This window comes from Sphaerodactylus townsendi, linkage group LG06 (assembly GCF_021028975.2).
Source record: "Sphaerodactylus townsendi isolate TG3544 linkage group LG06, MPM_Stown_v2.3, whole genome shotgun sequence".
Taxonomy (NCBI): Eukaryota; Metazoa; Chordata; class Lepidosauria; order Squamata; family Sphaerodactylidae; genus Sphaerodactylus; species Sphaerodactylus townsendi.
In genome coordinates, this window is record NC_059430.1 from 116,650,473 (window position 1) to 116,676,130 (window position 25,658).

The 25,658-nt window shown below is 44.7% G+C and overlaps 1 protein-coding gene across 4 annotated transcripts in view; it reads left to right on the forward strand.

The window, feature by feature from the left end:
• The first annotated feature begins 4,416 nt into the window (after nt 1-4,416).
• Nucleotides 4,417-25,658, forward strand: part of LOC125435065 (membrane-spanning 4-domains subfamily A member 4A-like) — a 58,462-nt gene continuing 37,220 nt past the window's right edge. The window contains exons 1-8 of one of the 4 annotated variants that reach the window (XM_048501079.1): nt 4,417-4,629; nt 8,649-8,824; nt 11,126-11,251; nt 13,140-13,196; nt 15,694-15,852; nt 17,752-17,871; nt 20,960-21,087; nt 21,225-23,350. In XM_048501079.1, coding sequence (XP_048357036.1) covers nt 8,714-8,824; nt 11,126-11,251; nt 13,140-13,196; nt 15,694-15,852; nt 17,752-17,871; nt 20,960-21,046 — 660 coding nt within the window. In that variant the 5' untranslated portion in view covers nt 4,417-4,629; nt 8,649-8,713 and the 3' untranslated portion in view covers nt 21,047-21,087; nt 21,225-23,350. Of the gene's footprint in view, nt 4,630-8,648; nt 8,825-11,125; nt 11,252-13,139; nt 13,197-15,693; nt 15,853-17,751; nt 17,872-20,959; nt 21,088-21,224; nt 23,351-25,658 lie in introns of those variants that run through there. The other 3 variants (XM_048501080.1, XM_048501081.1, XM_048501077.1) reach the window with 3 other exon arrangements.

Here is a 25,658-nt window from a genome sequence, read left to right on the forward strand (position 1 = left end):
TGTATGTTTGTTAAATCTTTTTACACTGGAGATGTCTCTACCTTGGTATGTCCATCCCTCAGGAATTCAGGAGACTGCCTATCTTGACATAAGCCAGACACCCCTTTAGCTCACTTTGAAGAGAGAGGCACCATGCTGTCTTTCTTTAGAGAGGCAGAAGAGTCATTTTGATTTTAGCTTACATCACAAGGGCTGGATCTTGGAGAAATATGATCATATGGGGTATGTATGCATGTGAATGGATGAGTTTGAATTGTGATGTATGTATTCTTTGCATCTATAAAAGATAAAGGTTTTTGTCTGACTAGGGTGTGACTCTCTTAGAAAGACCAACCTGTGGGAGATATCTATTCTACACAGTAAAAAGAATTTATTTCCTTTTAAAGGCCGAGTCTTTGATATTTTTTTCTTCAACAATCTTTCCAAACGTAACTGAGCTGGGCTATAAAGAGGTTCTAGCCCCCACAAGCCTCTGGGCACTCTTGATAAATGGTGCTGAGCCCCTTCGTGAAATGGCTGTCATGGGAGGCAGAATCAATCACAAAATGGCTGCTATGGGATGGAATCAGGACAGGTTGGAAGGTTGCAATCCAAGTGCCTAGGTATGAGTGGGTACTCCTTGCCCTCTCAGAAAGTCGTGCTCCTGGGGTCTTCTGAAGCAGTTCCTAATCCAGTGATATAAGGATTAGGACTTAAAAAAAAGCAACAGATGTTAGGAAGCAAGACCACAATGCCACCTTGTGGTTGAAAAACAGGAAGCTAGCTCGTGTTCATTAGTAGCAAGGATTCAAGTCAAGAGGACAGAATATGTAAGCGCTTGAAAAAAAATTAGGTACATACACAGAAATGGAAAGCATGGGTAGAAACTCTCAGGAACTGCGGCAGATCTGTCCAATCAGCCATAGGCACACACCTAATCAATAGCCTGGGAAAATTAGAAGTTTTAGACCAATCAGCCATAGGCGCACATCTAATCAATAGCCTGGGAAAATTAGAGATTTTAGACCAATCAGAAAGTGACTCTTGTACTAATGATTGTATAAATTATGCAATTGAAAGCTGTATTTTGGGTGCTGTGTGGTTTCCGGGCTGTTTGGCCGTGTTCTAGCAGCATTCTCTCCTGACTTTTTGCCTGCATCTGTGGCTGGCATCTTCAGAGGATCTGATGTTGGGAAAGCAAGTGGAGTATATATCTCTGTTGGATTGTCCAGGGTGGGTGAAGAAACATTGTCTGTGAGTAACAAAGAAGACAACCAGGTCAATAGTTGAGGGCATCTGAATAGAAGTATGAGTAACAATGAAGTCTATAGCATGGGAGTAACAATGGAGATAGCAAGGTCACTAGTGGGAGCATCTGAATAGAAGTATCCTGACGGCCATACAGCCCGGAAACCACACAGCACCCAAGTGATTCCGGCCGTGAAAGCCTTCGACAACGAAAGCTGTATTCTTTGAACATGCCTTACGTGCCTTAACCCAGAGGTGTAGCTGATCAAAATGGTGCCTGGAGTAGTCTCCAGGTTTTCCGCCCCCTCCCCACTTACCTTAAAAAGTGGGAGAGAGAGGTGTGGGGGGGACTCAGAGAGGGAGGGGCGCTCCAGCCTGGGCGCTTAAAAAAAAAGCCAAGAGACTCCTCGACTTTTTTTTAAGTCTCTCTCGTATTTTTTTTTTAAGCGTCCAGGCTGGTGGCTGTCTGAATCTTCCCTACTTCTCAGAGAGGAAGGGAAGATCCAGTCAGCCTGAAGCCTGGGTGCTTTTTTAAAAAGCAGAGGTCTCTGGGAGTGCTTATTTTTATATGCAAACCTAGAATTATTTTTTTATATCTGGTCAATTTCTGGGAGATCCTCTTTTTTTAAAAGATATTCTTATAGCAGTTTGTAAAAGTCACCTTCCAGGTCAGTTTTGCCAACTTGTCCAAATACTTTCTTAAATCTTAGGCAGATTCCGCATGGGCCAAAAAGAGCGGTGTGAAAACGATGTGAAAACTGTGTAAATGCTTTTACACTGTTTTAAACCCTTTTATACCATTTTCACACCGCTGTTTTTGGCCCATGCAGAATCCACCTTAGATTTCTCCCCCTTACTTAATCTTCTAATATCTCTGGCTGATTCCGCATGGGCCAAAAACACCAGTGTGAAAATGGTGTGAAAATGGTGTAAAAGGGTTTATACTGTTTTCACACCACTGTTTTTGGCCCATGCGGAATCAGCCTCTATTCTTTCTTCAGATCTAATAGTATGTATCTGTTGTGGTCCTTTTGGGGCTTTTTTGCTTTTATTACTGATGTATTTATTTTGCTTTCTGATTATGCCAATAAAGGCTAATGTATGTATGTATTCTTTCTTCAGTATACTATATTTGTTTACGTTGATCTTCAAAGAGAAGTTCAAATTGTTGTTGTGACTTTTAATTTAGCTATTTCTTCAGTCTTTTTTTTAGTCTTTTCTCTGATTTCAGCAAGTTCTTGTACACTTTCTGCTTTTAATCTAGTTAATTCTTCTTTGGAATCTCTCGCAACTTGCTGATATTGCATGGAGGTTCTGGAGTTGCTTCACTTGTTGCTTGCTAGAATGCTTAATCTACTCAACTCATACTCAACCAAGCTTTTAGTGGCATATAGGACGATACAGGTAGAATACAAAGAACAAATTTAAAACATCCCCAAATAAAATGATAGTAAAGAATCTCTTAATCACAGAGTGACACAACAAAATTAAAAAGAACAGAGCTATCCTTTGGGGCACAGGTGTCAAACTCGCGGCCCTCCAGATGTTATGGACTACAGCTCCCATCATCCCCTGCCAGCATGATGCTCACAGGGGATGATGGGAACTGTAGTCCATAACATCTGGAGGGCCGCGAGTTTGACACCTGTGCTTTAGGGTATATAATTTCTAGTAAAAACTTGGCCACCAATTCACAAACTACAGGATCAGAATTATTTAGTAAGTATAAGATCTTTTGAGCATCTGATATCCTGTCACAGTACAAGAAAGTCTTAATTTACTCCAGAATTTCAGACAAAACATCTTTAGAGATTTATGTATCTTCCTCTTTTTCCAAAAGTTACCTTTTCACTTGTTTTCCTAGATTGTGCCATTGCTTGGTAACGCTTTGATCTTAGCAAAAGTGTTATAATATTTACCATAAATAAATTCTACCCAATATCATTGGTTACATGAGTATATAATTTCAATACAAACTGTTTTACCACTATCAAATATACATATAATCAAGCTAAACCTTAATTATATCACAATATTTGCTATGAATGTTAATACATATAATTGACTGGAAGGAAAGGACGTGATGCGAGGCAACAGAATCAAGGCTAACAATGCCCTGGCTTGCCCCACCATAGATACACCCCTGCCTCCCCCACAAACACACTGGTAGCCCCTGACTGGAAGGTCCCTGAGTGGCCTCAGGTCCATCACAAAGGGCCAAACCAGCCTCCTTCGCTGGGTTGTTGTGAGATAATGAAGTGGAGGATGATGTCCCAAGTGAGGAGAAAAGCGGCTTACAAATAAATCAGCTCCACACGAATGCCCCACTGTCAGCCCAGCCCTATGGAGTCCTCCGCAGGCAGCTGATCTTGCCATCTAGGGGTCAGCTCTGACCAACATCTGGCCCTTGAGCCCTGTCGTTTCTGCCCTGGAGTCAGGATGGAGTTCCACCAGGGCATCAAGAAGACTTCTGTCCCTGCAGAAGGAAGATTTCGGTATAGCGGAGGCAGTGTTAGGGTGTGGCCAAGGTCTACAACTCTAAATGGAGGTGGGAAGGAAGAGGCTTCGGCTCAGCAATGTCGCATTTGCTTGACTGCAGAAAGTCCCGAGTTCGATCCCTGGTATCTCCAATTAAGGAATCTGGTATAGGCCTCCCTATCCTAGAGACCCTGCTGCTAGTCTGGGTAGACAGAATGAATATAATAATGCGCAGGAGTGGAGAGCCAGCATGGTCCAGTGGTTAGCAGCAGGGGGGACTCTAATCTGGAAAACCAGGACTGATTCCCCAGGCTTCCCCGTGATTGGCAGACTCTAATTAAGCGATCCTACATTCCGGCTGGGTGTCCTTGGGCCAGTCACAGTTCTCTCTGAACTCTCTCAGCCCCACCTAGTCTATTGTGGGGAGCCGAAGGGAAAGGGATTTGTAAGCTGCTTTGAGCCTCATGATTGTTGAAAAAAGTGGAGTATGAATCCAAACTCTTCTTTAAATCATTGTGTACCATTTTATACTTTTTTTTACCATTTAAGATTATTTTATACTTTTGTCTTCTTTGCAAAAAAGGACCTGGATTCCAGAATCCCTCCCTCTGGGCACACTGGGGGAGGTGGGGTTGAAACCAGATCCCACCCTCATCCCCTGTGGGGCGTCCCCGCCCTCCGTTGCCTCCTATTCCCGGTGGCACCTCCCCTTCTCCCCCCCTCCCCGTCCGGGGCGTGTGTCTTGGACCGGCGCCCGCAGCGTCCACGCAGGGAGTAACTGACCCCAGGATTGCGGCGGGGAGGAGAGGAGGGGAGGGGAGCCGGCCTGTGGTGCCGGCCGAGGGGTCGTTGCAGAACCGGGCAGCCTTGGCAGGAGCAGGAGGTGCGCCCCGGATTGGCTCGGGTCCAAAGCCGCCCGCTGGGGTGAGTGAGTCGGGGGGACCCGACTGGTGGGGCCTCCGCCGGCACGAGAAGGCGATTTCCAAGCCTGGGCGAAGGTGCCCACGAATCAGATCGCCAGGACAGCCTCCGGGATCGAGCGCCTTTCGCGGCGGGGCCCCTGCGCCTTGGCTCAGAAAGGGTCCCACCTACGGGTTGGGGAATTCCTGTACTGTTGAGGGCGGAGCCGGAGCGGGGGGCGGGGGGAGATGACACTTTGGAGGAGGAGGGAGCTGGCAGGGATGCGAGGCAACAGAGTCCATGCTCCTTAACTGTCCTTCTCTCCAGGGGGGATCAGTCTTTGTAATCTTCAGATCAGTGGGGATTCAGGGAAAAATCCATGCTGCCCCGGGAGGTTGGCAAGCTGAACAAAACAGCGGTGAAGGCTCTGCACGCAGGGCACACAGCTACTCTTTGCTGCACCTGCCTAATTACTGCCTGCTGCTGAAATCTGCTTTGTTCTTGAAGGCATTGGGACGGCACCAGAAAGGACAAACTTTTCAAGGGAGCTGGTGTCATCTTTATCTCTCCAATAGCTCAAGTGCCAGCTGGGCTCTTGCTTGAGTGGGAGAAGGCAAGCCGGCCACAGACCATTTATGCCCTTATGCCCTTCGACCAACATTAGACCTGCAGCTGGCAGTTGTGGGTTTTCCGGGCTGTGTGGCTGTGGTCTGGTAGTTTTTGCTCCTCTCGCCCGCATCTACGGCTGGCCACATCAGAGGCGTGTCACGGTGAGGTCTGCTTCTCTCCGTGGCAACTTTCGACGCCATATTCTTCAACAGGGGCAAAAGAGTGAGCCTTTCTTCCTTACCCTTCGGCCAGAGCCGTCCAGCTTCACTGATCAGCATGCAGCAACTGGGGGTGAATGCAGTCAGTCTGTGAAAAGGCCGTGAATAAATACACTCCTTAGAGGAGGCGGCCACAACCAGAAAAGGAAAAAGTAGGGAGATCCCCTAGAATCACACCAGATCTCCAGGCTACAGCGATCAGTCCCCCAGGGCAAAAGGGCTGCTCCACCGAGGTCTCTCCCCTCCCCAAAACCCACTTGCTCCAGACTGTACCCCCAGTTCTCCAGATATTTGCCAACCTGGAGGTGGCAACCTTGCTTCATCTACCTTTCAAGCAGTGGTGGGATCCAAAAATTTTAATAACAGGTTCCGATGGTGGTGGGATTCAAACAGTGGCGTAGTGCCAATGGGGCTATTGGACAGGGAGGTTGCTTTAGTAACCCCTTCTCGGGACTCAGAAAAAAATAGTAACCACTTCTAGATAAGTGGTGAGAACTGGTTGGATCCCACCTCTGCTTTCATGTGCATCATTGTCAAAGGAAGCAAACATTTTAAGGTTATTGTTAGAATCAGACCACAAGAACCAGCTTGCAGGCAAAAATGGCAGAGAGGTTTGATTCCGGAAATTAAAAAAATGATAAATGGGGAAAAATAACTGATATTTTGAGTACATTGGTTAAAATCAATCTTAGATAAAATGGCATGAAACTACTGTTAGGTTGGTATTAGATGGCCGATTTCCCACTGACTAAAACGCATACGTTACTTGAGCAAAAAAACCAGGTTGGGGAAGAATTACCCACTGTGTTCCAGGCGAAGCTGGTTTCGCCGCTGCTTCTCCCCCTTAACACGTGCTTTTCCCGGACCTGGATGAATGTAGAGCTTTTCAAAAAACACACAGCGAATGTGGAGCGGTGGGGGGGGGGGGATGTGCGCCACATTAATGATTTCAGGCATGAATACCCACCTCTAGACATTTTGTAGTTGTGGGGAGGGGGGTGGGCGAGTGTGTTTGTGTCTACCTTGCATTCACTTAAACAATAATAGACGAAGGTACGTGGAAATGGAGCTTTGCTTTAATCGCCCGTTTCCCCTTTCCTATGTAGAGTCGTTCTGCACATGCTCGCAGAGACGTGGATCCGTCCGTTCGAAGATTTAAAAAAATTCCCGCCCCAGCACAACGTGGCAGCCAATTAGGATAGCCCCTGAGCGGATCGCCCATTTGATCTGCTGACAATGGGGAATCCTGCATGGCTGCTCTGTTTGTGGGAACACGGGGGCAGCAGCTGTAGTGGGGACAATGAAACCTTGCTCAAAAGCTCCTGATTCTGACCAAACCAGTTTGAGTCGAGTTTCATTTTTGAAGTGGGGAATCGGCCGATGTTGAACGATACTGATCAGTGTTAAAGGTGCCTTCAAGTGAAAAGTTCTCTGTATCACATTTGGTGGGCAAAATTATTTTGGTACAAAGTATGCAAAGTCATGAGTGAAACTGTGTGCAGTCTGATACAAATTCTATTCTTCCATCTGGAAGAACCACAGGCAAAGAAATGTGGTTCCATTCTGAGCAATTTGATCTTAGTAAGTGCCAATTTCTGGAAACAAAACAATGTGCTAGAACAGTGATGGCGAACCTTTTTAAGACTGAGTGCCCAAATTGCAACCCAAACCCCAGTTATTTATCGCAAAGTGCCAACCCAGCAATTTAACCTGAATGCTGAGGTTTAAGTTTAGAAAAAAACAGTTGGCTCCCTCTTCCTCTGCCCCACTCGCTCGAGCAGGGGCCAGCCTGCTCTAGCCTCCAGCAAGTCCTGCATGCATCGCTCTGTCCCTCTCTAGTATCTCTGCCTCCTCTGCTCCCCACCCCCCACCCCAGACAGAAGCCACCTGGAGCACAGGCACCAGGCCCGCCAGCTGAATCCTCCCTGCTCACCACGGTGTGCGCATGTCGTGCTCAGTGGCCCAGGCCACTGTATATGTGTGTGTGTGTGGGGGGGTGATTTTCCGCCCCCACATGACTAACTCTGTGTGTGTGTGCCCACAGAGCGGGCTCCGAGTGCCACCTCTGGCACCCGTGCCATAGGTTCGCCATCACTGTGCTAGAATTTGAGGTTTGATTGAGAAGGTGTTAGTCGACCACGGTTATGGAGTGTTATAAGATACCCAATCTCCTGAACAGCTCTGATGTGCTCTTTTGTGAAACTGTTAATTTTATACTGGAAATTAGTAATTTTAACTGTATTTCTTAACCTTGTTTTGCTTTAAAATTTTGTCCTGTTTTGTATGCCAGTAAAGGCTTGTGCGTGTGTGAGAAAGTGTTAGTTAACCATGGTTGTGGACAAAATATTGATCTGCAAGCTTTTATGATGGGGTGGGGAGAGGGGGAGCACAGATTCTTTTTGTACAAAGATGCTCTATGTTTATAAACTATTGAAATAAAGTCAAGTTTAGCCACGAGGCTGCTTAAAGCCAAGCTCACAGTTCTTAGCTATGTCTAATTGTTTACTGATCATGCACGATATATGGGAATTATGAAAATATTTGAAGTCAAATGTCATTGAATTGACTGACTGAGTGTTTTTTCATTATGGCCTTGGCCAGGGGTCTGCAACCTGTGGCTCCGGAGCTGCATGCGGCTCTTTCAGCCTTATACTGCGGCTCCGCATGGCCTGGAGGTCAGAGGGTAGTGTGGGTATGTCCCTCCAGAGCAGCTGCCATCCCCCCTCTGCCCCCTCCATCGGGCAGAGGGGGTTTCACTGCCCAGCACCTCTGCCTCCCAGTGCTGGAAGGAAAGGTGAGTGGAGGGGCCGAATTGGAGGCGGCTCTGTGGAAAACAGGTCCAAATGGCTCTTTGGGTAGTAAAGGTTGCCAACCCCTGGCCTTGGCCAACTGTTTTGATCTTCAGCTTGGGCATCATACTATGCACTTGCTGAGGTTGCATTGTTTGTTGTGTATAGATATTGGTCATTTGTCAGTCTTTGTTGCCATTTGTTTATTCTAAAAATAAACATGAAAGACAAAGGCAGGACCTCACAGCAGCTTCCAGACTCCCTTCAAGCCTGCCCGATAGGTCAGTAGCCAAAGGTCACCCCCTCCCCTCCCCTAGAGCTGCAACCCCAATACAAGAGGGGTCTAATTTCCCCCTTCTGAAATGGACCCTACTTGAAAAGATTTGCTCTAATTTCTGTCTCCCCCTCTGTTTCTCCATCTCGTCAGCCTCTTCTGAATCCAAGCATCTCTTCCAGATCATAAATTGTGTGGTATCCTTTTTGCTAGCCGATATGGACCTAAAGGACCAGGCAACTCTTGAGTCCATCGCAGACAACGTAATACGGTCTTCTGTGCCACGCCCACTGAAGACATTGTATCAGGGTGAACCAATGGCTCTGGGGGTAAGTAAGGAGAACGTGGAAGCCCTAACATGCCACAAGAGATGACTGAAAGGTCCCTTCCCGCTCCCTGGAAGAGTGCCTGTTATGGCTCTGTATGATTCAGGCATTATCTCTTTCCAGTCAGCTTCAGTTGTAGAGGTACCTAAAGGTCCCTACTTCAGGAGGCAGGGGTTCATTTAATCACTGCTGATGGAGCTGCACAATGGAATTACCTGCTGTCTGAGAAAGCTGCACGCTGCATCCCTGTGTGAGTCTCTGTTCTGGATTTTTGATCTTCCACTCAGGACTACATCTAGAATGACACACACAAAGACCCAAGCAGACACACATAGGGACAGGTAGGTTTTTTTTTTGAAGTTCAAAAAATCTGTTCATGAGCAAAACATTCAGTCTGAGCTCATAAACACTATGCCTGAAGTATGAAAAGTTTTCGAAATATGCTGAAATAAAGACTGCTGGTCTAGTTACTTTCTGAAGTTGAGTTTAGACTTTAAAAGGCCTGAGTAGACCCAGGTTCAAATTCCAATCTATCTATTAAATTATTGAGAGAGCCAGTTGCTGTGTCTTAGACTCATTCCGCACATGCAGAATAATGCACTTTCAAACTGCTTTCAGTGCTCTTTGAAGCTGTGCGGAATGGCAAAATCCACTTGCAAACAGTTGTGAAAGTGGTTTGAAAATGCGTTATTTTGCGTGTGCGGAAGGAGCCTATGTCTAATCTTTCTTGCAGGGCTGTTGTTAATGATAAAGGGGCAGGGATCCATGTACAGGTTATTGCAGGAAAAGCCAGGTTAGGGGTATGGTAAGTATTATTGGTATCTTAATTTCTTACTGGCTAGGAAGTGACTGACAAAACACACTATGTTTCGTGTGACACATTGACTAGTTGAACTCTGTTTTTTCTTTGGTTTTGGCAGAACATGCTTTCGAAGGTACCGGTTGTGTTGGAGAAACAGACCTTCTTGCTACTCATTTTAGTTTCACTTCTTCTTAGCAAACGTTCTTTAATCCCTTCTGGGGATGATGAATCAAAACTAACCAGATAAGTGTTCTGGGATGAACAGAGGCAGCGAACCTCTGAATATCAGCGCTGAGAGTCAGCTTCAGGGTCAGGCCTTGTCCTCTAAGCCCTGTTTGCTGGGGCCTCCAACTGCTTGGCCACTATCTCAGATATGATGCTGCCCTAGGAGGGCCACTGGTCTGATCCAGCAGGGCTCTTCTCCTGCCTCTGCCTATTCCCAAGAAGAAGTAGTGACTGGGCTGTGGGAATCTCACATGTTTGACACAACAGGAAGAGAGCCACTTGACACCTGCTATCTGGTAGTCAAAGGTACTCTGCCTTGGTACATGGAGGTTCCATTCATAGTTAAAAACATTTCACAAATGTTTTCTCCCTAACCTATACATCAAGGATTAATCTGGATTGCATTGGTCAGTAGACAAATATAGCCAGCGTAAGATTAATATAAGATGTGATGGACAGAATTTGCATTTATTTCCTTCAGACATTACCTTTACCAACAGATGTAGAACAAGAAAGTTTGCCCCACCTTTCTCTCCTGTGAGGCGTCTCAAGGCAAAGTCCTTTTCCTTCTCCTTCCCATTGTGAGGTAGATGGGGCAGATAGATCTGAGAGAACTGTGACTAGCCCAAGGTCACCTTGTAGGAGTGGGGAAATAAATTCGTAAAACTCCTATCAATTCCCCCACTCCTACATTATTGCTGGGCAACCTTGGACTAGTCGCAGCTCTTTCAGAACTCTCTCAACCCCACCTACCTTACAGGCTGTCTGTTGTGGGGAGAGGAAGTTAAAGGAGTATGGGAGCCACCCTTTAAAGATTGAGAAAAGTGACATAAAAGCACAAACTCTTGTTCTTCCACTTCAACTCTGTGTATTAGTGTTCAGCTCAGTCCGCACCTCACCTATGAGGGTACGGCATTCCTGTCCTCCACCATACAAGAAAATGAGCACCATGTTAGAAAAAAAACAGTGGCCCGTGTCATAATTAGAAAAGCTTAATTTCCTTTAGAATGGAATTCTGTAGTGGGCAACCGGGATCATTTCTGGATCCCTTTCTGTGGCAGCTGCCAAGCACCCCAAGGTGCCACTGGTAGCTAACCAATTTGGAACTTTGGTGATGGGATCAGACACCATGAACTGGCAGACAGATACACGGCATTCTTGTCCTCCACCGTACAAGGAAATGAGCACCATGTTAGAAAAAAACAGTGGCCCGTGTCATAATTAGGCTTTGGAACACAAGATAAATGCTAACATGCCATTTCACTCTGTCTCGGCAGATCACGCAGATCCTGATCGGTATCCTGGAAATATCTTTTGGGCTTGTGGTAGCCATAACAGAAAGTCCTCCTACATCTAATGCCCACGAAGGACATCTTACTAATGCATATTGGATGGGAATCGTGGTAATTATCCACTTACTGGTTTGAAAGAAGCAGTCATAACAACTTTCACCCCACAAAAGACTGTGCTTTGGAGAGTCCGGCCATCTTGAGTTTAGCCACGAGGCTGCTTAAACCTTAGCGATGAATGTACAGCTGTAGTTGATCAGTTGCATTGAGGAGATTTGACTGGGCATTACAACACACAGTGGAACTAAAAGCTGGCATTAAAAGACAGGAAAGCTTAATTTATATATATAAAAATCTATCAGTTCGTTTTTCTGCTGACAGGTAATCTCCCAAACTACTGGACCGATTGCTTTGAAATTTTCACACAACATCACATTCATGTGCGGCCAGCTTTTCATACTGTTTCCACACCTCCTGTTGTGTACATGTCACAATTGTGCCAGTTATTATGTACATGCTACACCTGTGACAGTTGGAACCACAGCTCTGTTCCGCAACAGCGCCATCTGCTGGCCATCAAAGTAACACCCTCTGATACAAGGGAACCAACCATGCCTTCCTTGAAAACCACTGCCTTATGGAGTGAAAGGGATGCGGCAGGCTATCTGAACATGGCCCACCCACCCAAGCGGAGGAAGGGGAAGGTGAGAGACTGTCCAGGGGTTTGCTGGACCAAATGCTCTGAAATTTGAACACAGCGTAGCTCATGCCTCCCAGCGTGTTTTACGCTAGATAATTCGCCTGCAAGGGAAGGGAGTGAAAGGGACAGGACCAGCCCACCTGGACATGGCCCACCCACCCTAGCAGAGGAAGGGGAACATTAGGGAGGGTACCTGCAGGGTTGCCATGCAAGGGAACGGGAGAGAGGGAGGGGAGCGAGGGGCCCCTTGCCTCTCCCCTCCCTTGCAATTATTGTGCAATGACACATGTTCGAACCGTTCGCTTCCCCTTTTCTTCCTTTTCCACTTCACCAGACTCATCCACAGCAACGTGTGGCCGGGCATGCTAGTTCCTTATAGAATGGAATTCTAGAGTGGGCAATAGTATTGGGTGGATTTACTTTGCTTGCATGAAATCTCAGGTTATCCATGTTCTACAGGTGAGGGGAGAGGAGCCTTGAGCAAGGGTAGAGCATGGATATTCTGAGATTTCATGGCTAACAGGACAGTCTTTTAAGTGTAATTCTTGTATCTGTCTGCCAGTTCATGGTGTCTGATCCCATCACCAAAGTCCCAAATTGGTTAGTACCCAGTGGCACCTTGGGGTGCTTGGCAGCCGCCACAGAAAGGGATCCAGAAATGATCCCGGTTGCCCTCTGCAGAATTCCATTCTACAGGAAATTAAGCTTTCCTATCTTTAAATGCCAGCTTCTAGTTCCTCTATGTGTTGCAATGCCCAGTCAAATCTCGTCAATGAAACTGATCGACTACAGCTATTTCATTCTTCCACAGTACACCCCTTTCTGTGGCAGCTGCCAAGGACCCCAAAATGCCACTGGTTACTCACCAGTTTTGGACTTTGGCGATGGGATCAGACACCATGAAGTGGCAGACAGATACAAGAGTGTAATTGTATGAGTGTAATTAACAGAGGCATTGGAGTTGGGTGAATGTTTGTGACTCAACAGGTAATCCCTTCTCAGAAGCTATCCTCACAGGGCATGCAGAAATGTGTGACGTCCTTTCAGCCCACTTCATGAGGCCCACTGTGCTCCATCATTTGCATAACATACCATTGTTTGACGAATCTTTGGAATTCAAGGACAAGATATAGGTCCACTTTTGGATCCTGGGTCCTTTTGACACTTTTGGGCCCTCCACCAGTCTCAGAGATTTCTCATCTCATCGGTGGGAGGGAGGGAGGGAGGAGCAGATCCAGGGTTACAGGATGCTCAGATTCAAACCCTTCCATCCCTTCTGACCCCCTTTTCTTTCTTCCACAGTACATCATTTCTGGATCTCTCTCTGTGGCTGCTGCCAAGAACCCCAAGGTGCCACTGGTAACTAACCAATTTAGAATTTGGTGATGGGATCAGATGCCATGAACTGGCACACAGATACAAGAAGCCAGTTCTGGGATATTGTGTTTTAAAACACAATTCACTATTTCTGGCATGAGGCTGTCTCAAAGGCTGAATTCGAATGTTTTCAACCTAACAAAAAGATAAATCTTATTCCTCTTTCATGGGTTTCAGTGTGAAATACATTGGCAGACGTATTCCTTCAAAGAAGCTTAAAGAAGAACCTGCAGTTTTGAAACAATAGAGCTTGTGCAAACCACGTAAACAGACTCCATCTAAATCTTAACAAGAACATGGCCATATATGTGGAAAACAAAACAATGGCCCTAAAGGCTGGAAACTTTCAGTTAACATTCCAATCCCAACAGGTAACATCAAAGACTACAGCAACTTTTGAACATCACATTAATTTCTCATGTGAATAATGTGATGAGCAAATTTTTACAACAAAGACTATTACCATATATGGAACAAAAAGTGGCGGATATTCCAGCTGGATTCAAACATGAAGGCATAGTAGAAATCATATTAGAAATGTACATTGGTCACTGGAGCAAAGGAGATAATTTCAGAAGAAAATCAGCTAGTGTTTTATAAGTTCACCAAAGCTTTTAATTGTGTGGATCATGAAAAGCTATGGTTGTTTTTAAAAGAATTGGGTGTGCCACAACTTCTGACTGGTTTGATGCACAACATACATAGTGGAGAAGAGGCCACTGGCTTTCCCCCCCACAAGTCACTTAGTACGTTTCCGGTATATTTTCTTTCAGCATGATGTTTGTCTGCATTCACCTCCCCCAAATGCTTCATGGCCGTCAGGTGGGGGGTGGGGTAAGCTTTTTTTAAATTTCTTGAAACAATATTTTGTTGATTCATTGTTTCGATGCTCTGTAGGTCCATTTAATCAATCCTTCATTGATTCAACCAAAACACACACAACACAAAATGATGAAAATAAAGAGATGAGGGGGAAAGAGGTGAAGTGAAGGCCACAAAAACAATGGCAGGCCAGGGCCTAAGGGAAAAGGTTGGTAATGGCACAGAGGCATGAAATCGAGGCATGAAGCTGAAATTGTTCAAGATTTTTTATTCGACCATCAACCACAAAGGAAAGGACAATTTAAAAAATCAGAAGGAGATTGAGACTGGGAAGGGCAGCCCTGAAGGAGCTACAAGAAGGATTCTGAAGTGTAAAGGTGTGTCGCTGGTGATCAAGATCAAGTGTAATTCATGCCATAGTATTCCCCATTACTATGTATGGGGATGAAAACTGGACCATGAAGAAAGCTGACTGGAAGAAAGTTGATTCCTTTGAAACGTGATATTGCAGGAGAGTTTTGTAGATGCCACGGACTGCCAAATAAACAAAGAAGTAAGTTCTAGATCAGTGGTGGCGAACCTTTGGCACTCCAGATGTTGTGGACTACAATTCCCATAAGCCCCTGCCAGCATGGCTGATTGGCAATGCTGGCAGGGGCCGATGGGAATTGTTGTCCATAACATCTGGAGTGCCAAAGGTTCGCCACCACGATTCTAGATCAAATTAAGTACGAACTCTCCATACAAGCTAAAATGATTCAACTGAGGCTATGATACTTGGGTCACATTATGAGAAGATAGGACTCACTGGAAAAGAAAATAATGGCAGGAAAAGTTGAAGGCAGCAGGAAAAGAGGAAGATCCAGCATGAGATGGAAGTTGGACAGGGCAAAATTTACATCTTATATAGCAAAATCGAATCACTACAGAAAAGTCAACCTTATCTATGTTATTGATGGACAACTCAATAATGCACCAAATGAGGACCAATCAGACAGCGCTTCCTCTTTCAGGACCCTGTGGACATGTCTTAAAACATGTCTTGAGAACTCTAGGGATCCTAGGTGTTTGTATCACTCTAAACAGTTTTTCTTGTGCACATCTTTGCCAGCAAAGCATAAATACTGATGATGAGGTTATCTCAGCTAAGTTGGACATGAGTTAAGAAACATGCATTCCCTAACACAGCAAGGAAAGGCTTAGTGTATGTAGATACTAAAGTGCATGGCTAGTATATTGAAATTCTGTTTCATCAGTCTAATATGGCTGGGTTCTGACCTTTACGTTTTCTCCATCGAAATCTCTGTCTTATGGAACACAGAAATTAAAAACAAACCCACCATGTTGTTGTAAGCGGAGAGAGGTCCAACCTTAGATGTCTGAAGCCCCTGAATTCATGGGGATCTTCTTACTTTGATCCTGTTCCCTGTTGATTCAGAGGTTGGAATTTCCTCCACCCTCTATGTTTCAAGTTTTTCCCTTTTTGCAGTGCCCGGGACTTCCTTGTGCTTCTTCATGTCAGGAGGTTGTCGTAAAGGGCAGGGACTATCAAACAGCAAAGATGAAGCTTGTCTGCTATCTGTGGAGGCTGAAAATATCACATTTTATAGAAGTAGGTGGGACCGTCTTCAATTCATGGATTTCTTTCTTCTCATAGGTGAAAGGAATGCTGGCAATGAATGTTGTGAGTTCCGTGGCAGCGGGCATTGCGATTGTGATACTCTCTATTTATATAGCTCATCCAATATACTACACTACCTGTTTCCCGTTCTATCACACGATTGACACTTGCCATGGATATGCCACCGTTTCTAATGTGAGTATGCCTTGTAATAAAACAAAACTCTGGCCAACTTTCCCACTCTGAAGAAAAGCAAGGAATGAGAACATTTCCCTTCTTGGTGAATGTTGCCTCTGAACGGAGAAAGCTATCTGTGATCTTGTTATTCCCACCATGAGCTGCTACAGAAACACAGCTCAGTGGTAGTGCATCTGCTTAGCATGCAGAAGGTCCCAGGCAGATGCAAAGTTACAGTGGGGACATCCGGGGACAAATGTCCTGGGCGCCCACCATTGGGGGCACAGAAAAATTTGGGCTCATTTCTAATTTTTTTGGTATTTTTAGTGTTTTTATTTGTCAGCCAGCAAGGGGTGCTGTGTTTAGGCTAGTGGCACCAAAATTTCAGGATATTTTTAGGTGACTCTCCTGATGATGCCACCCAGGTTTGGTGAGTTTGGTTCAGGGGGTCCAAAGTTATGGACCCCCAAAGGGGGTGCCCCATCCTCCATTGTTTCCAATGGGAGCTAATAGTAGATGGGGCTACCATTTTGAGGGTCCATACCTTTGGACCCCCCTGAACCATCACTAGACCTAGGTGGTATCATCAGAATAGTCTCCTTCTGATACCACCCAGGTTTGGTGCTGTTTGGTTCAGGGGGTCCAAAGTTATGGACCCCCAAAGGGGGTGCCCCCATCCTCCATTGTTTCTAATGGGAGCTAATAGTAAATGGGGCTACCATTTTGAGGTCCATAACATTGGATCTCTGAATCAAACTTCACTAACATAGGTGGTATCATCAGAATAGTCTCCTGCTGATACCACCCACGTTTGGTGAAGGTTGGTTCAGGGGGTCCAAAGTTATGGTGCTCCATCCCTCATTGTTTCCAATGGGAGCTAATTGTAGATGGGGCTACCCTTTTGAGGGTCCACAACTTTGGACCCCCTAAACCAAACTTTCACCAAACTTTCACAAAGTGATTCTGTTTTGTGGCAGATTCTCCCTTTAAGGGGATTTGAAAGGAGAATCTGGGCTCCCAATTTAAACAACATTGAAAGTTATGCTGTTCCAGGGTAGATCCCCGCCCCCCGAAACAGCATTTCTTTCAATGTTGTTTAAACTAGGGAGCCTAGATTCACCTTAAAGGGAGATTTAGTTTAAACAACATTGAAAGCGTTGCTGTTTCAGGGTAGATTCCCCACCCCACTCCACCCCCCAAACAGCATCATTTTCAATGTTGGTTGTTGTGGGTTTTCTGAGCTGCATGGCTGTGGTCTGGTAGATCTTGTTCCTAATGTGATGCTGTTTCAGGGCAGATTTCCCCCCCTTCAAAAAATAGCATCGCTTTCAATGTTGTTTAAACTAGGGAGCCCTGCGTGTGTTCAGTTTTGTAAGTTGGGGCATGTTCTATAATGTGATGGTGACTTTGAGGTGACCTGGTACAAAAAATGTTGTTTGGTCATGGTGGGGGGGGGGGCGGGGTGGGCGGGGCAGGGCGGGGCGGGCGCAAAACTCAGATTTTGTCCTGGGCTCCATTTTCCCTAGCTACGCCTCTGGTCCCAGGTTCAATCCCCGGGCTCTCCAGTTACAAATGACCAGGATGTAGGTGATGGAAAAGACTTCCACCTGAGACCCTGGAGAGCCGCTGCCAGTCTGTGTAGACATTATTGACCATGATGGGTTGATTCAGTATATGGCAGCTTCATATGGCCGACGTCTCATGGAGCTTTGGAGTGTTTGTGTGGAGCCAAAGTAATTAAAGTGGGCTAGGGGCCAAGTGACTAAGCCTGTCTGTGGGAATACCATGCGTCTCTGGAGCCTTTAAGAACGGAGCTCCTCCCAGCTGGGACTGGATGCAGCCTCCTCCTCATACAATTGCCCAGACCTACCTATTATGAAAGTGTTCATATTCACAGCTACTGTGCTTCTCTGGCAGAATATAATGTACGGAGTATTAGCTATCCTGCTGGTAGCCACTATCCTGGAGTTCTTCATCACCATCATCACTGCTGCCTTTGGATGCGCCAGTGTGTGCAGGAATTACTACCCTGAAAAGGTAATGGCCTAGACAGGGCAGTGGCAGCGGTGAAATGTACCTCATGAAAGCAGGAGCAGAAATGTGGTGTGGGGTCATTTTGTCATCCCTTGAAGCAGTGGTGGGATCCAAAAATTTTAGTAACAGGTTCCCATGGTGGTGGGATTCAAACTGTGGTGTAGCACCAATGGGGCTAAGCGGGGCACAACAGGGGCGTGTCCGGGCATTCCGGGGGCGGGGCATTCCTGGGCGGGAAACAAATGCACGCAGGCACAGGCTGCCATGCACGCCGGTGCATCTCCTGCTAGACTGCTTCAAGTTCTGCACGCTACTGCTGAGAGGAGGGGCGTAACTAAAGCAAAAATCATGTGGCAAAATCACCAATTCGTAACCCCCTCTCGGCACACACAAATAATTAGTAACCTACCCTCCGGAACCTGTGAGAACCTACTGGATCCCACCTCTGCCTTGAAGGATTCATAGTGATTGAGCTGATGTTCCCCTCAGATGTGCCGTCTGAATCCAGGATGCCCTCAGTGTTCATTGTTGCCTTCTGTGATGGACTGCTGACTAACAGTTAATTTTAAAGTGCAGTTCTGTCAGAGCAAAAGGAATTTAAGGCGTTAACTCCGAGCTCCACCTGGTTGGCTGGCTGGTCCTGCAGCTGTTTAAAATGTCAGAAGGTGGGTATTCATGAGGAGGAGGAAGAAAAGGGAGAAGGAGAGAAGGAGAAAGTTAAAACTGAGCCAGAGAACTGGTTGGAAACTACAACAGAATATCTGAAACTACTAAAGTGTTTTTTTAAAAATATTCCTGCCAGAGAAAAAGAAAAAAATAATTATTTCTGTAACTTATTTTCTTGCAATTCTACAAATAAACGTTTCATTTTTGTTAGCCTGTTAATCAGCCTCAAGAGTCATTTAAGAGGCAAAGAGTCAGTTTTGGAGGGAAAGTAAAAATCCCCTCATAGAGGTATGAGTATACCCAACTGGTGACAGTAACAGTAAGGGTGATCGGAACTCCTGAGGAACCTTAGGTGTGTGCCCGCTCGGTCTGCTCTAGCCACCGTTACATCTTCCTACCTCCAGTGGCTCAGTGTGGAGCCCAACAGTCATTTAGCTGGAGACCCTGATTTCGTCCTTCCAAGCTCACACTTCGACATAAAAAGGAGGGCCAGTTTATCCCATTTGTTTCCTCTCTAGATGAGCAGTTCTGATCCATGATTGAACATGCACAGCCGAGAGCAATCAGGCTGTGTATCTGCAACATGAATAGAGCAATACCTGTTGGATGTGAGTCCAGTAGACCTTAAGAGACCAACAAGAGCCGTAGGGGATTTTGGAACCATTCCTTGAAAGATGCTCTTGAGAGGGGCAGGCTGGGAGGTCCTTTTGGATTTCTCCACAGGCCTGCAATTAGGAATAATCAGTGATGTTAAAGATGCACAATAAAAAAAACCTGAGATAAAAGGTATACAAATACAAAGGTTTAAGATAAAAAGTATACAAATACAAAGGTTTAAGATAAAATATAAATTATTGATTGTGCATCACCTCCAGTAAAAATTGTGCAACCAATTCACAAGTTTCATTGTCAGAATTGTCCAGAAGGAAAGGAAGTCTACTTGATTCTTCCATTTCACTAGGTATCCTAGAAAGAATGTTGGAATATTTTGATCTGATATTAGCAGATTTAGGGCAGCAAAGCAGTTGATGTGCCAATGTTTCAATTTGTTGTTCACCACAAGAGCATAACGGGCGACATGACACCATGCAATAAAGCGGAGGGGAAAACATTGAAGCGAGCAAGTGTGAGGGCTGTTCTCTGCATTGGATTAGTCAAAAAATACAAATAGGGAGCCATCCTGTTTTGATATAGGGGTTTAAAGATGCAAGACATGTAGAGACTCATGGCTTTGTTTCTGCTCATGGGCAAGATTGAGGAAAGAAAACATACAACAGGCTGGAAGGAACTATATGGAATGCCCCCAAGGCCTGTATCGAGCCTACAGGCTGTCTTCCCGGGCCAAAATCACCCAGGCAGATCATGGGCATGCCCAGGGCACTTGTGGGATGAGAATTCTATCTAGCCCAGCTCAGTTATGATTTAAAAGATGGGTGAAGAAAGGAATACCCAAGACTCAGGTTTTAAGAGAAAAAAATATTTTTATTGCACAAATCCCATTTATCTACCACAGGGTGCCCTCTCTCTCTCTGAGAGTCACAATTTACCAGTCACAGATCTCAGTTCTTATACTTTCAAAATGCATACATCATGATTTACTTACGTACATACCCTCCACCATAAAATCAGATTTTGCTAATCTAACAGTTTAACACAAACACAAATTTCGCTATGCTAGTTTGATTGCCCCTTCCATAGGTCAGGCAATAAAGCTATTTTCAACCTTTCAATCAAGTTAACCAGTTTCCAACATTCCTGAAGAGGCCTGTGGTCCAAAGTAACCTCTTCCAGGATTAAATGATTTCACATACATCTTATTCACTAAAACAGTTAAAATTATTATAGCCATTATTAGAATATGTGATTCAAATGTAATAGATGTTATGTATACTTTTCATATATTTTACTAAAATGTCAGAGTTCATTAAAATATAGAAAAACACATTTTAGTTATCTCATTAGATTTTACCTGTCTTCTGACCTTTAAACATTTGTATTTGACATCTGTATTTATTAACTAAGTTTCTCTATCTAGCTGAAGATGTCTTGTGGACTCTGAGAGATGCTGTTTTTAGTCCTTAGTCCTGTTTCCAGGATGTTATAAATTCCTTAGTGATATGTTAAGATCTTCCTACTTTGTACCTTGCTGACCTAGCTTTGACAGAAAGAATTATCTTGAATCTTCAGTTATATAGGTTTTTTTAATACCAAATATAATATTCAGGCTATTTTCTGTTCCCATACACTAATGCCCACTCTTATTTGCTACATGATGTTCCCAGGCCTGAAAAGGATGCAGACTTTTTGCACTAGGTAACTGCTTGGGCCTCTGAAGGAATCAAGCCACTGGTAACAAAAAAAAGCATCCTCTGAGGACTTGGCCCTGTCTTTTGTCCTGAATGGGATCTTCTCTTCCTTCTTTCAGACTGTAGTGATTTTTCAACAGACTGGTGAGGGGACCGCTTCTGCTTCAGCTCTCCCGAGGCAAATGAACGAGGATATGGAGGCATGAGAGTGTTTCCCTCTTTTATCATTTTCCCAGAGGAGTCTTCTGTAAGCAGCTGGGTTTTGTTTTTCATTTGCAAAATATTTTTCATAAAGCAATACATGTGCTGTTTTTATTAACATTTTTCTTCCTTGATGTCATTTGTGTTCTTTGTTCCCACTTTTTTACATTTGTGTTTTGCCAGTACATTACATCAAGCTGGCCTTCTGGAAACGGAGGGACGTTCCTGGCTGCCACTGGTGCTCCTCTTCTCTCTCCCAAACTGAGAAAAGGAAAATTTACGATGGGGAAGTTGAACATCTGGATCCAGCGCAACTTTGGCTTGGTTTTAATCAGATCTGCAATAACTATATAAAGAGCGAAGGCAGCCTGATCTTCTCAGCTCTCAAAAGCTAAGCAGGATTGGTACTTGAACGAGAGACCACCAAGGAAGGTTCTGCAGAGAAAGGCAACGTGCAATGGCAACCACCTCTTCTTCTCACTCGCTTTGAAAGACCGTTGCTGGGGTGAGCATAAATTGGCTGCCAATCGACTACACTTTACGCATGCACAAGAACACATATGCTTCTGGTTCTTGCTTTCACTTTACCTGCATTTTCCATTGTGATGTTTCTAGCAGAATCCCCAATTTTTTTGGCCTCTGGACACTCATGGAAGCTTGAGGAGCAGTGCTGAGCATGAAATAGCTGCCATGGGGTGGAATCACAACGTGTCGGAAGTCTGCAATCCAAGTTCCCAGTTATTGGATTAGAGTGGAATTTTAATTTGTATACTGTCCTCCCCCGGAGAGCTCAGGGGAGTGAACAACATAATAAAGTAGAACAATAAGGCATAACCAATACAGCAAAACTAATCATAACATCAGAAATAAGACACAGTCTACCAGTAAACCCTTAATAATATTCCAATATCAAATTAACAAATGCTCAATATCCCCATATCAGATTAACAAAACTCAACATAATTAACATAATAAATATTTCATAACGTATCATCCACAAACATAACATTTCATAATATGACAGTGTCGTAATATCATGACATCATAACATCCATAATAATATCATTTCATAACGTGTCTATCTAATAACATAAAAGGCATTGTAACATCATCACATAATGATAACATAACCACATTACAGCATTATAATAATAAGATTATTGATAAGAACCATAACAATAGTACAAACTCATCATAATTAACCTGATCATAATATAGAGGACTCAGATGGCGACTTCCTATCAGAATTCTATAATCATAGAACAGCCTAAGACTAAACCTACCTATTCTATTTACAGTATAAATTCACTGCATATATACTAAGCTCAATCAGAAAAACAGTCTAATTGTTATTGTCACAACAAAAAGGATTCAACCACTAGACTAACAACTCTATGCTAACATCCTACTAAAGAACCTCAGTTTTAACTATAACAAACCTGGGCACCCCTGTGCTCTCAAAAAGTCATGCTCTTGGGGTCTTCTGGAGCAGTTCCTAATCCAGTGACGTGGAGGAGAGCCGGGATTGGTTTCTTGCTTTGGGAAAGAAGCAAGGGGAGGGCACCATACAGGTATACCCACCAGGTATCTTTAATGGGTTCCAACTGTTCTATGGTTCATTGAAAGTGACTGATACACTTTGAGAAAATACACACATTCTTTTCCCCACCACCAAATACCTCACACAGTAAGACCACAGGATATTCAATTCCTTAGTTTCTTGGACTCCTATGGGGAGCTCCATGTCAAGTATTTCCTAAATCCATCTTTGCTTTGATAACACAAAGCCCAGGAGTTGATCTGATGAGAACAAAGAACGAGGAATTCCCACAAAGAATGAACTGCAGGTTATTCTCTGCCTCCTCCCAGTGAGGATAAGTACAGAGGAATGACATTCCTGGGGTCAAGGTCAGCTGGAGGGTCCCTAAAGGCAGTATCATTCTGCTTTCAAAATCCATCTCATTTTACTTCTGATGCAATTCCACATTGGGACCACTAGGGGTGCAGGGAAGGCAGAGCAGAATAAGAAGCAGTAGCCCTGACTCTGCCCTGAGTGCCTTTCTCCAAGTTTTAGTACAAGCAAGCAAACATTTGCATATCCCATTAAATCAAGTCAAGACCAATCAGAACAGTTCATGGCTGCTGCAGTCACTGCCAAGCTGCAGTGTTCTAATGAGGTTGGTTTTTTCCATCAGTCTTTTCCCCTCTTCCTTTCTTTCTACACAGCTGCATAGTTTTGTCTGCTCAGACAGGTCTTGTAAAGAGGGAGCCCTGCTACTGTTGGAGAAAATAAAACAACCTTTTCTTAATTTCTGTTTCCTTTTTTGCAGATTTTTCCCTCCACTCCCTTCCATGATTTGCCCTCACTTATCCCTGGTGGCTTCAAATCCCCCTAATGACTTCTAATTGAAGTAATGGGGATAAATGTTCCCATCACTCAATTTTATTAATGGTAGTGTCTTCCTCCAGTGCAAGTGCACCCTACTGCCACAGTGGTGGAAAGACTTGCCTCTTCCTCTGGGAACAAAGGCCTCTTTTTGCATCCAGGAAGGAAGTGTCTTTACAAACTACCAGAGAAAGTCTGCTGTTGATGAGATGTGCTCAATGAAGTCCCCACTCAATCCAGTGACAGCGATATTTTCTCTGAGACTTTGCTGAGGCTGTTTGATGAGACAATGAAAGATGGATGGCAGGTTGGCTCAGCCGATATGTCTTGGGAAGGACATTGTCCAACTAAAAGAATTTGTTGATATTCCCAGTGAACAGGATTATCCTGATTTGCTGTATAGAAAGAATACTGGGAATGGGGGAAAGGACCCCGGACTTTCACTCTTGCAAGAGTGACAGCCTAGGATGGTGAGTAGGAGTAGATTGTAAGGGTTAGAAAGGAACGGCAGGGAGAAATGTTACGAGAATGGCGGGCGAGATTGATATCTGTGTGAACAGAAAGTAGCTCATCGAGCATTTTCATATCAGAAGATATTTTGAAAAAACAGAAAAGAACAGAAAAAATTATCTCTCTTTTAGAAGAAGAAGAGTTTGGATTTATATCCCCCCTTACTCTCCTGCAGAAGGAGACTCAAAAGGGCTTACAATCTCCTTGCCCTTCCCATGGCTTGTAGAACATCCTGTGAGGGTAGGTGGGGATCAGGAGCTCCAGAGAGCTGTGACTGACTAGCTTAAGGTCCACCCAGCTAGGCGTTATTATTGGGAGTGCCCAGAGCTAAATCTGAATTCCCCAGATAGGCACCACAGAAACAAGGCGGCATGAGCAGGGGAATCAAACCCGGGTTCCTCGAGATTAGATACGCGGGAAGCTCTTAACCTCCTACACCCATACTGCGCTTCTTTTAGTTATGCTGGGAGTTCTCCAGTGTTAAATTTTCTTTTATACTGTGAGGTAAAATTAGAGGAGAGAGGAGTCAGGCGTTGTGTGGTGGATTGAAATCTTAGAGCTAAGATCTTGGAGAGCCCGGGTGGATACCAACTCTGTTTTGGAAACTTGCAAGGGAAACACCTTTCTCGGCTTCATTAAACAGGCTAGTATCTGGATGGTAGACCTCAAGGAATACCAGTGTTGTGATATGGAGGCAGGCAATGGCACCCCACCCCTGAACGTCTTTTGCTTTGGAAACCCACTTGAGGTGAGAATTCATACAGTCGGCTTCCGACTTGGCAGCGAAGAATGGAAGTAAAAGCACAGCCAAGTGAATCTCTGGCATTCAAAATAAGACTTGTTCTCATCGTGCAAAAATGCATTTGGAATATAAAGAAAGAGTTATTCATGCAGGCCTCTCTCAGATCGCTTAAGGATAGCCCACGATCTTCTCAGATCTTGAAAGTTAAGTAGGTTCATCCCTGGTTAGCATTTAAATGGAAGACTACCAACAAATTCCTGGATCTACTGTGCAGAGCATGGGCGTACTGCAGAGGAAGGCAACGGCCAACCACATAGTGTCTCCTGCTTTGAAAAAGCTATCAAGTTGCCATAAGTGCATAAGCTGTGACTTGATGGTGCTTTACCCACACATGTTCACTAAAGAGTTTCACTTGAAGAAGAAGCAAAAAGAAAGTAAGTTGTTTCACTGGAAACTTTGAAATGCTAGATAGAATATCTATATCAGCCACACAGAAGCAATTACACAAAGCTTCAGAGAAGCTATTCTCTCCCTTGCAACTGCTGCCACCACCAGATCTTTCTAGGACCCCCCCAGCTTCCTTTGCAACTCTTGAGGTCTGGCCTCTTATTTCTCCCACTTCCCCACTCCTGAGCATCTCAGGGACAATTTGTGGCCTGTTGTGCTCCATTTTCCCTAGCTACACCTCTGTTACCACCCAGGAATGTACTCTGCAATCCCCATGTTTCCCTGTGTTTTATAGAACATATTAGGCACAATCTTGCCAAAGGTAAGGTTTTAAGTACGATTTCAGTAGAAGAATAAGTGTTTCCTATTTTAAATCAAGGCTAACAATGCCCACAGCATTACCATAGATACACCCTGCCCCGAACACTGATAGCTGACTGGAAGGTCCTGAGTGGCCAGGCCCATCACAAGGAGGCCAAAACAACCTCCGCCAGCTGGGTTGTTGTGAGAGAATGGTGAAGTGGAGGACTGG